The sequence below is a fragment of the Monodon monoceros genome, unplaced genomic scaffold (assembly GCF_005190385.1).
Source record: "Monodon monoceros isolate NGI ecotype Baffin Bay Population unplaced genomic scaffold, NGI_Narwhal_1 Super_Scaffold_15, whole genome shotgun sequence".
NCBI classification, from domain to species: domain Eukaryota; kingdom Metazoa; phylum Chordata; class Mammalia; order Artiodactyla; family Monodontidae; genus Monodon; species Monodon monoceros.
This window is the reverse complement of record NW_021703771.1, coordinates 49,141,614-49,153,656: the sequence shown is the minus strand read 5'-3', so window position 1 is coordinate 49,153,656 and position 12,043 is coordinate 49,141,614. Positions and strand designations below refer to the sequence as shown.

The following is a 12,043-nucleotide window of genomic DNA, read 5'->3' as shown; positions in this document are numbered from 1 at the left end:
TATACTGAATTTTACAGAAATGTATACAAATCTTATTTTAGCATCTGAAGACCTTTAATTAGGATCCTTATGATCATAAAGTAGGACCAAAATCCATCTTAGATTATCAACCTATTCTACTTCTTGCTCTTTTCCCTGTAGTATTTGTTCAGAAATTATTTGCTTGGTTTATACTCTCACACATGTAAATATGTCTAAAAATGTTTTCCTTTTGGAATTATCTACTTATATTGATATCAGCAACAGGTCTCTTGTGTTGCTTTACCAATCAAGTTGGCAGACACTGCTCCCCTCAGGAATTTTTAATCTAACAATTTCAGCTGTTCTAAATATTTCTAACTCTGTTGTAGTCAGTGGAACATGTTATCTACATGTTCCAGTTAAGTATCAATAAATTATTATAGTTAGTTGCAATGGAAATTTGTCCATCCAGTGATACACAATAACACACAGAAATGTTAAAAACCTATATAGGTAACCTTTAAGGTAGGTGTTAGACTTATTCTCATTTCTAGTGTAGTATGTATTTCATTGCTTAAGTAACATTTTAAGAGTAATTTGTACTATGTTTAAGAAGACAAAGGAATCTTATAGGGTAGTAAGCATATTAATGAGGCTACTCCAATCAGATAACTACTAAAGGCTATGCTTTTCTAATATGCATTATTACCTGAGAGGAAAGGCAAACATGGTAAAATTAAGGGACTTCAACTGTTTGGATACATATTCAACCAACAGATATGTACTGGGCATATGCTGTGTACAATATCTTGTGCCAGGCACTATAAAATTGCAAAGATGAATCAGATATACATTATTTTTTCAAGGAGCTTACTTGAGAGTAAAGAGATAGGATATGTACATAAATAACCAAGTTGCAAGTAGAAGTAATGTGTCATGGGAATTCAAAGACGAGCCCTTATAACCAAGAATATCCAAGAGCTATAGAGGAAAGTATTTCAGACAAGGGAAAGTTGAAAATTTCTGCATCAACAAAGAATGTGGCATATCTGGGAAGCTCTGAGTAGTTTATGTGAAGGGTTAGGACAGAGTTTGCAGGGAGTAAATTGGAAGGTTAGATTAAGGGCAGTTTATGGAGTAAGGGTAAGGATTATATCTTAATCATTATTTATTGTTTCTAGCTATAAAATCATAGTGCCTGGTAACATAGTAGGTGTCTGACACATAGTAGATGCCGAATAAATATTTGAGAAATAGATGAATGCATTCAAAAGCTAAATTTAATTGTTTCGTAATTTGAGAGAAATCATTTTAGGTTTCTTAACAGGAAAATGTGTGTCAGACTTACCTAACAGTTGTATACAGAAGGGCATGGGAAGGGGAGAAAGTGGATGTAGGGAGATAAGTTAGAAGGCTATCATGGTAGTTAAGTAAAAAGTAATGAGGACCTGAACTGAGGAGGCTTTGTAGGAATAGAGACTGATGTGAAATTATTGCAGAAGTAGGATCATTGAGCTTGATTTTTGATATGTTTTGGAGAGAGTAGTGCAAAGTGGAAGTAGAAGTTAAAGGTCTAGTTATGTTTTTTTTTAAAGCCAAAGTAGCTGGGAGACTATGATGTTATGAACCAAATCTGGAATTAGGGAGGAATTAGATGTGGAGAAGAATGTGGTGGGTTCTTCTTTTATTCTTTTTTGTTGTTGTTGTTGGGTATACATATTGAATTTGAGACACCAGTAAGGTATCCCAGTGGTGTAGCAGGTAGTTGAACATGCAGGATTCATTTGGTAGAAATGTTGGGGATAACAACGTGAGTCATTTGTGCAGAGATGTTGCTACTTAAGCCATCTAAGTAAGCAAGATCTTAGGAAACGCATTTCAGAGGGCAGACAGAAATGGAAGAATGGGTTAGAAAGGGTACCAAACCATATTGCACTGGGTAGGAGGTTAAGGGGGGATGAAGGCTAGAGGGAAGTCAAATAAGATAAGGACTAAGAAAAGATCTTTGGATTTGGTGGTTAACTGTTCACCACAGAATAATGTTGAGAGTAAGAGGAGGGAAGTTGAGGGATCATCATGCTGATTAGTTGCGATCATTTTTGTGAAGTGAAAAGCAAAGACATTTTCAAAGTAAGGGTTGCTTGCCTGAGGTATTGATCATAAAGAGATAAAAAAAAAAAGTCTTTGTTAGGGGGAGTATTTAAGCAAATGAATTTTAAGATCTAAGTATTATCTTTTTTGACTGCTACTTGACATAATATTGATTGTTTCACCAAATAAGAACTCCTGTAGTTGCAAATGTTCAAACAGTATCTGACCCTGCATTTACCAGGGCTGTTGTAGAACGTGACTTCTCTTTTAGAAAAGAAGCTGAATGGAAATCTGAAATCAATGAATTATATTTATAGATCTTGAATAGGCAGTAGGTAGGGGGGACTCAGTTTTCTATTTTCAGATAGAAAATTTCCTGGTTGAAGTAAATTTGAGATTTACTTCAAATTTTAAAATTTAATAATGATAAAGCAAAAAGACTTTACATTTGTTCTCGTTTAATTCTTACGGTGATGCTAGGAAGTGGATGTGAAAACTGCGGATGGAGTTAAAGATTCCAGGGACACATAGCTAGTTAGAATTTTAAAACCTGGCTTAATCTTCCGTCTGATTAAAATTCATGTCCTTGATATTCTTATTTGCTGATGAGTTGGATGGCAGGACATTTTAGACATAGATGATAATCTGATAAAAGTCATGATAGTGGAAGTGGGAGGACCAGAAGAAATCAATTTTACAAGAGGCGAAAGGGCCAGGCTAAAGAAAAGAGCTTGTGTAATTAGCAGTAGAATGAGTGTGTATATGTACTTTATATACTTATATACATACTGTATACACATATGGACATATATACTTATATCTATATACACACAACATATATCTTAATGTTTGTATATGTATACTATGTAAGATATCCTGTGTTGTCTATACTTTTTTCCCATTAGACAAGACAAGCTGCACTTATATATACTTACATTTTATTTAGTAGTTACCACTCATACATTTTAGTATTTTAATTGTTGTATAACGAAAACTCAAAATTAAAGCTCTGTTATTTAATATACAGTACTTCTAATTTTAAAAAGTAGTATATACAGACTTCAGCAGTTGAACTAAATACTTTATTTTTTAACTTAATTTTTTTTATATACAGCAGGTTCTATTTTATGCACGTTAATGTACGTATGTCAGTCCCAATCTCTCAAATCATCCTACCACCTCCTCCCCCCGACCCCCACTTTCCCCGCTTGGTGTCCATACGTTTGTTCTCTACATCTGTGTCTCTATTTCTGCCTTGCAAACTGGTTCATCTATACCATTTTTCTAGATTCCACATGTATGCGTTAATATATGATATTTGTTTTTCTCTTTCTGACTTACTTCACTCTGTATGACAGTCTCTAGGTCCATCCACGTCTCTACAAATGACCCAGTTTCGTTCCTTTTTATGCTGAGTAATATTCCATTGTATAAATGTACCACATCTTCTTTATCCATTCATCTGTCGATGGGCATTTAGGTTGCTTCCATGACCTGGCTATTGTAAATAGTGCTGCAATGAACACTGGGGTGCATGTGTCTTTTTGAATGATGGTTTTCTCTGGGTATATGCTCAGTGAACTATATACCTTTAGAAAGGAGTAAAACTGAGGACATTTTAAGGCTTTTTAAGAAAACTTATGTTGAAGGATCTGAAATATCAGGCTGTTTTGGGTTTGTTATCAAGTGACAATATGTACCCTGTATTGTTAGAGACAATGTAACATGGTAGGAAGACTGGCTATGGAATCATTCTCGAGTTTAACAAATGTATATTGAGTGCCGACTCTGTATCCAGCACTGTTTCAGGTATTGAGGATACTATAGTGAAAAAGACCAAAAAGATCAAAAACACTAAGTGATTGGAAGGCAGCCATGCAAAGCTCTAGAAGAATAGAATTGCCAGGCAGCAGGAGTGGCAATGGCAAAGGTTCTTAGGCTAGAGTGGGCATGGCATCTTCCACAGATGGGGGAAAAAAGGTCAGCATGACTGAAACCTACATGGCAGAGGGCAGAGTGGTATGAGAGAAAGTTAGATAGGCGGGGGCCAGATCGTGTAAGTCAAACTTTTATATTTTATTCTGAGTAAAGCGGGAAGTCTTTTTGTGGGGTTGAAGTAAGGGAGATAAAGAGACTTGATCTATAATTTTGAGAAGCTTTGTCTATTGCTAGAGAATGGATGATGGGGTAGAGTAGGATGAGATTAAGAGCAGAAGCAGGGAGACAAGTTAGGATGAATTTAAGTAGTCTAGAGTCGATGATGGTGTCAACTAAGGTTTTAGCAGTGAAGTGGCAATGGGTAGTTAGAGTTATGATATGTGAAACTTGGGAGTTGTCATGGCATTGGATGTAGGAAATGAGAGGAAGCAAGGAGTCAAGATTGCCTCCTATTTTTGACTTAAGACAAAATATGGATGGATGGTAGAACTATTTACCAAGATGGGGAAGTTTGAGGGAGGAGCAGGTTTGGAATAAAAAAATCAAGAATTTTATTTTGGATATGTTAAGTTTGAGGTGCTTATTAAACATCCAGGGGAAGTGTTGAAAGGAAAATTATATGTTACCTTGGAGATGAAGTGACTGATAAATTTTAGTCATTGATGTATTTAAGAACTAGATGAGAACACCTCAAGAGAGTATAGACAGTGAAGAGAAGAGGGTCTCTAATGAAGATGGGAATCTGAGTTCTGATTGCTGGGTGACTTGGTTTTCATATTTCTCATACTTCAGAGTCATTGTGAATTGAGGTAGTACGAGGCTTGTTACATAATAATGGCAGCTTTTATTTTTAGGTGGTTATTTAAGGTATTATTTAAATTGCTTTGGCAAGAAAAAGATTCCTTTTCTAAAACAGCTTATGGTCTACTATAAACTTTTTTCTAGATAGAAGTTTTTACTTTAGGAATTCTTCACCTAAGAGGAGACATGGAGAAAGTTTAAGGAGAAGCACAGGGAAGAAAAGGAACAGAAAAGTTCAAGCAGCATCATAGCTATGCTTAGGGTACCATCAGTGCCTTCTTACTTGTTTGTTGTTTTACCTTTGTTTCATACATCTCAGATTCCTGGGTACAAAAGATTTTTAGCTTTATATCTTTTGAGTCTTATAATGTTCTATATGTTGCATTTGCTCAGCAAATGATAACCTCATATACATGAAAGTACACTGTCCTACTGGGACATTAAGTTCTCATTTAAATGCCTTGGGATACAAAAATTCTAAGTTTGCCACTAAATCAAAATAGATCATCCCCTTCTCTTGTTTCAGAATTTGTTTTGTGCTTGGAGTTATATGAAAAATCATTTATAACAATACTTCTAAAAGTCTACTAAGTGAATGAAGGAATTAACGTTCTGTTAATTGTGTTACAGAGTTATAAATTTTGTCAAGGAAAATTACAGTTAATTTTAGACCAGTTGGATCCTGGGCAACCTAAAGAGGTAAGTTTAAAGGAAAACTGTTAAGTTCAGTCAGAGATATAGATATATATATATAAGTAAAATAGATTATAATTAGTAGCAGCTGGATTATTTCTCTTGAAGATAGTAATTTAATATCATGGCAGTTCTAGACTGATATCCCTGCTAGACTTTCTAGTCTTGAAATGAAAAGTCACAGAGTAAGAGAGGCTCTCCTTAGAGAGTTCTCACAGTTTGTAAGAGGAAATTTTTATTTCTAGTTTCAATTTTCAAGGGATGAATTTATGAGCAGTTTCTCCCAAACTGTTCCTTCACTGTTGCTTTGTATGTGATATTTTAGTGATTTCTTTGAAGAAAATATCTTCATTTAATCCTCTTTCTACTTCTGGAAAACGTGAGCAACTTTGACACATGTTCATTTATTAGGAAATATTTTTAAAAAGCAATTTTATTGAATTAAGCCTCTTTATATTGTAATAATTGTATAAATTACTGTTATGAAGTTTTATTTCATTTGAAAGTCAGTCTGTTTCACTTGAAATAGAAAATTATAGGATTTTTGAAGTACCTCAGACATCTGTTATATCTTGCCATTTGGTCTCGTTTTCGAAATACGTTGTTTTTCTTCAACTTTTCATTTTAAATTAAGTGAATAGCTATGATTTACTCCCACTGATTTTTTTTTTTTCCTCTCAGCATTTCACATTCTGATTTATTTTCTAGGTTTTAGTAAATGTTTCGACAGATTGGCAATGGGACCGGACTTTATATGATAACAATATTATTGACTTTAGTTTAAGTGGATTATTTGGAAATCTATACTTGTTCAGAAGTCTTTGTTCTACTTCTGCAAATAGTAAATTGTTAATGGAGTTTTGTCCTAAAAATTAACTGAAAAGGAGAAATTTACTTACTGTTTTTAAACTCTCTTCATAGTCCCCCTAATGCCTATCCCAAATAAAATTGTATTTAAGAGTTTTTCATATGAATATATAGACATTTTAAACACATGTATATTCTATTTGTTTCACCTAAAACTTGACACCCTGAAAACTGACACCTTGACACATTCAGAGTGCTTGGTGTCCTAAGGTCTTAGCTCTTTGACTCTTCATTTTTTTTCCCCCTCACTAGGTTTCAGTTATTTCAGCTGAGGAACAACCAAATTTTGAGGAACAGGTTGGAATCAGTGTGTTATTACTCACTAGTTGGAGAGTGAGTGGGGGAGAAGCTTTACTCCACTTATGATTGGAGTAGAGCTATTTGCCACTGCTGTCCCTTGGGTCATACTGTCCTGAGTGAATTCTGATTGAATTTTGAGAAGAATGCTTAATAAGATTTCTGTGAAAATTCAGAAATTCAATTTTGCATCACATTGCTGAATCACTTTTTTTCCCCTATCTCAGTGGTTAGAAGGTCAGAAAATATGGTGTAGCGGCAAAGAAGTTCAAATTAATTGCTTTGTGAGAATTGTTCATATATCCTAGAATGGGAATGCTTCACCAGGGACATAACTGGGCAGTGTTTTAGAATTAGAGTCCTCAAACTGTAGGACCACGTATGGGGTCTGTTCAAGTGAGGAAAGTCTATGGAGGAGACACTGGAATACCTTATTCTGGTGATTCAGATGTGGCTACCATCCCTTCTCCTCTTCCCCTTAGATGTGTGACCTAGAATCTCCTAATATAGTTAGGTTATTTTATGTAAAGCAAAAATTAAAACACTAGTTTCTCTGCTTAACAGTTTAAAAAATGAATTATCAAGAATTGTTTTATAAAAGGGCCTCTGATTTTCAACTGGCTCTTTAGAGCAGTTATCCAGACTCTGCGTTTCAATGTTTGTTAAATATTTGGAGAATTGCTATTATTTTGGTGGCTGAGTATTAATAAAAATTCTTTTAAAAAATTATAGGTGAGATATGAAGCCTTGCAAACGTTATGTTCAGCTCCTCCATCTGATGTACTGAACTGTGAAAATTGGACCACTCTCTGTGAGAAACTGACAGTGTATCTTTCAGATCCTGATCCTGTATTTAGTGTAAGGAAATGCTTACAGAAGTGTTAAGAATTCCTGTTTTTTTTCCTACTATTCTAGGAGCAAATGGAATATAATTTTCTTTAATAGTAGCTCAAATATTTAATAGTAACGCAAATATAATTTCAGCTCCAGCTTTTGAATTGTAAAGATTTTTTTTTTAAAGGAATTAACTTACTATGTCATGATTAGATTCAAAGTATGGTTGGTCAGTGTCATACTTCATTGCCAAATAATAGACTGTGTTAGTTTATGCATTTTGTTTTATCTTGTAAGGGGATATCCAAGTATCTGTGTCAATGTTTTTGAATTAAGAAAAATATTTTAAAAGAAAGAGTGTGTTTTTGAAAGAATTCATGATATATGAAGACTTGAACTTACAATGATTACAATTTATTCTAAAGGATTAATAAGCATTTTCCCTGTGCAGTTAAGTGTTAGAGATTGCTTAACTGCTTAAAAAGAAAAGTTAGAAAACTGTAAAGCTAACACTTTAGAAGATAATTGAGATGAATTATAAAACTAATGTAGAAAATTCCCCAAACTGTAAAGTTAGTCAGTAGAGAGTTATTTTATATATATAAAAAAAATGATTCACATATGACTTCTCAGAAATACTATGTTGAAAAGTAAGATTGTATTAAAAAGTGCAGTAATTATATGGGATTAAAAAAAATCCTGACTGTATTCCAGCATCACATTTAACTACAAACTACTACAAACTAGGTTTTTTATGTATGTACATATGTATTTGTTTTGGCCGCACTGGGTCTTTGTTATGGCGCATGGGCTTCTCTAGTGCGGCACGCGGGCTTAGATGTGGTATGTGGGAACTTAGTTCGCAGACCAGGGATCGAACCTGGGCCCCCTGCACTGGGAGCACAGAGTCTTAACCACTGGACAACCAGGGAAGTCCCCCAAACTAGGTTTTTTTAAGTGTCTTTTTCTTCATAAATGATGTGTCAGTGAAGAAAAACATTAGCTTTAAAATTGATAAGGTTTTTTTATATAGAATTTTTAAAGGTATTAGTAAAAAAGAAATTTTTCCAGCTCTTCAACAAATATGCACTGAATACCTACAGTGTACATCATTCTAGTTCAGATGCTGGGAACACTGAGCAAGACAGAAGCCTTTGCCTTCATAGAACTTTAGAAGAAGAGACAGACAGTAAACAGTTAATACAAATAAAAATAAAACTCAGTACCTTTTTACTACTTAAAATTGCTCTTCCATCAATGAAAATATACTGGTAAACAGAAGTGGTTTAGAAACAAGTGGTTTGTTATTTTTATAAGGGGGAAAATGGTGTTTAATTACCCAATACCTGGATGCAGTTCAACCATACTAACCCCAGAGGATGAGGCAGACTTCTCTAAAAACTCAAGGATTCAGGAACTTCAAAGGGGAAAGATATTTCAGGGTTATCTTTTAACATTTCAAGACATTCTAACAGGAAATTGTAAATTTCCCTCTTAAAGACATAATAGTGGTCTAATAGGTTTCCTTTATTCCTTTTATAAACATGGTAAAGATCTTACTGGGTCAATGTAAGTGGCCTGATTTGTCCATTATATTCAGCAAGAGTCAGTGTGGATACTTAAGGCAATAAAACTGGAAGACGTTGTCGTAGAGGGGAAATGGTAATGAAACCAATCAACTTGAATGGAAAACAAGGCATGGTGTTCTTTTCATCTAGAACTTATGCTTTACCCAAATTCTTGAGTTTGATTCTGTTTCTTCCTTCTCTACTCTAAAGCAGGGGTCCCCAGCCCCCAGGAACTGGGCCACACAGCAGGAGGTGAGCGGCTAATCTTCATCTGCCGCTCCCCATGGCTCGCATTATGGCCTTAAGCATCCCCGCCCTCCTGTCTGTGGAAAAATTGTCTTCCACAAAACTGGTCCCTGGTGCCAAAAAGGTTGGGGAATGCTGCTCTAAAGGACTCTTACATGTAACTGAGTGAAGCCTATAGTGTTCGAAAAGTATGACAAATACTTACCAATTGCTGCAAATATGAAAACTTCCCAAAGTATTTAATATCCTGTGTTCAGTACGAACCTCTTGGGTTATTGAAATATATTTTTAGTCACTTGGGTAACCATTGTTTGTAAGTGTATTCATCTAATATTTGATATAGTCAAGGTTATTTTTTTCTTCAGAGTAGATCATTTGAGGGAATTTTATTTTTTTAATGGGAAACTGAATTTCACGGTTAGGATCAATCCCATCAAAGTTGGTATAATTAAAATGATAAGCTGTCATTTCTAGTTACCTACGAGTGTCAGGTACTGACTACATCTGTTATCTCATTTAATTCATTTACATTGTGGTAGTTTCTACTTTACGTTTTAATAATGTAAAATTTTGGAATATAATATTTTTCTTGGGAATAGGCAAAATTATTGAAGTCCTAACAATCTAATTAATCTTCCTATGTGAGCAATTAAAACAAAAACAAATAGTGGATTTGGAAAGGAGTGGGGTTTTTTGTTTGTTTTGTTTTACATTTAGTACTCCTACTGTTTCTTTGACTCCTTTACATTGTGTCAAATTGTAACAAATTATATTGTTTCCTTTCTTCACCCCATCTCCCCATGTCTGTATCTGCTATTACCAGATTTTACAATATACTGCTGTATTAGATTGACTCTTAGTTTTGGTTGACTTTACTTTTTGCCAACCAACACAAGAATGTGCCATTTTAATTACATTTCTACCGAAATTTTTGAATGGTCTTGTGTTTATTAAGTTTTTTACTATGTAGAAAACGATTCTTACAAAAATAGATGATGAAAGAATATTGGATACAAATCTTGTTTCATTTCCATAGGACCGGATTTTAAAATTCTATGCACAGACGTTTACACTTTCACCATTACATATGACCAAGGAAATTTATAAAAGCTTAGGTATGTTTATTATATAATTTTTAAAATTTATAAGTTTGTACTTAAGAAAATGGATAGGAAATAACTGTTTCAGAAAGCACTGTGAATGAATGGTATTATAACCTTATTTTTATATTTTCTTTTTAGCTAAATATTTGGAGTTATACTTTCTTTCTAGAGAAAATCATATTCCTACTCTTACAACTGGCATAGATATAACTAATCCTAATGTGATCCACTTACTTAAAAAGGTATTCATTTTTTATAATATGCTTTTATTTCTGTTTAATTCTATATTTAAGAATTCTAACTTCTTGAGAACGGTTATGCACTGTTTTATAGGTTCGTCTTCTAAATCAATATCAGAAAGAGGCTCCATCTTTCTGGATTCGACACCCAGAAAAGTAAGCCCCCTAGTTTATGCCCGTATAAAATTAGGAGTGTTACTGTCCATATACATTTCAAAGAGAGTAGAGACGGTCTTAACTGATTTATCTGGTTGGGAAAGGCTTACTAGTTTATTTTTTAGCTTTTCATGTTTTTTACTTAGCTATGTGAATGGCTCTATGCAAGTACCATTTTATACCATTTAATTATCACAACAAGGTAAGAGGCTGTTGTAGCTTCAGGTTCTTTCATTACTGGTCTTTGCTACTTTGGTCAAGTTCCTTGAATGTTCTTTAAACTTTTCCCTTTTTAGTTCTAAGATTTTTAATAAGGTTGTAAGAGTAACTGTGGGTCTAAAAAGGAAAGTTAAATTTGGACAGCCAGTGTTGAAGTAGAACATAAATTTTTAGAGCAGAGAAAACTGGGGGTGAATTTCACCCCTGCTATTTACTGAAATATTAAAAAATGTTTCTAAAGATTACCTATTACTTTATCATTCCATAAATATAAAATGTCACTATTACATATATATAGCATTTGTTTTTTTTCTAAAAATCACTTCTTTCCCAAACTTTAAGGTATATGGAAGAAATTGTGGAGAGTACTTTGTCTTTATTATCAGTTAAACATGATCAAAGCCATCTTGTCTCACAAAAGATTTTGGATCCGATATACTTTCTTGCATTGGTTGATACCAAGGCTGTGTGGTTCAAAAAGTGGATGGTAAGGAAATACGGAATGTTTTACTACCTTTCTTTGTGTATTGCTCTACTGTGTCAAAGAATAGCTGCTGTTTGAATGTTTACTGTGTGCCAAGAGTTCTATCACTTTTACACATGTTAACTCACTTAATTCTTATAACAATCTATGATGTAGGTGGTGGTATTATTATCCCATTTTACAGATGCAGCAACTGAGGGATAGAGAAGTAACTTGCTCAAGATGGTTTACCTATTAGGTGACAGAGTCAGAAAAGGATTTTAATGGTAATTCATTTGAATCTATTAAACTGATGACCTATCCAAAATCATGTCTTAGTTTAAAAGCTATGAATTTTTTAAGCAGATGTGGTAGAACATAAGGGTGCAATGCTCACTTTTCTCTGGCTTAGAGGTCTGAAAACATCTCTTCATTTGCCACTTAATGAAATTGCAGTTTGTAAAATGTGTCTAATGCCTGAATGCTGGTGACCTCCTGTGGAGTTGATCACTATCTTAGAACTGAAACTACTATTAAAAGATTCTTACACTGTTACCTCCCTCATCT

The 12,043-nt window shown here is 34.1% G+C and overlaps 1 protein-coding gene across 7 annotated transcripts in view; it reads left to right on the top strand.

Annotated features, from left to right (window-relative positions):
- The window catches only part of TBC1D32 (TBC1 domain family member 32), a 185,340-nt gene that overhangs the window by 22,813 nt on the left and 150,484 nt on the right, over nucleotides 1-12,043 (top strand). For 6 of the 7 annotated variants that reach the window (XR_003793726.1, XM_029224009.1, XM_029224008.1 and 3 more), the window contains 6 exons: nucleotides 5,422-5,490; nucleotides 7,381-7,506; nucleotides 10,333-10,411; nucleotides 10,538-10,641; nucleotides 10,733-10,794; nucleotides 11,356-11,500. Coding sequence is in view for 6 of the 7 variants with exons in the window: in XM_029224009.1 (XP_029079842.1) it covers nucleotides 5,422-5,490; nucleotides 7,381-7,506; nucleotides 10,333-10,411; nucleotides 10,538-10,641; nucleotides 10,733-10,794; nucleotides 11,356-11,500 (585 nt within the window). In the remaining variant the exon portion in view is untranslated. The remainder of the gene's footprint in view (nucleotides 1-5,421; nucleotides 5,491-7,380; nucleotides 7,507-10,332; nucleotides 10,412-10,537; nucleotides 10,642-10,732; nucleotides 10,795-11,355; nucleotides 11,501-12,043) is intronic. The other variant, XM_029224010.1, reaches the window with a different exon arrangement.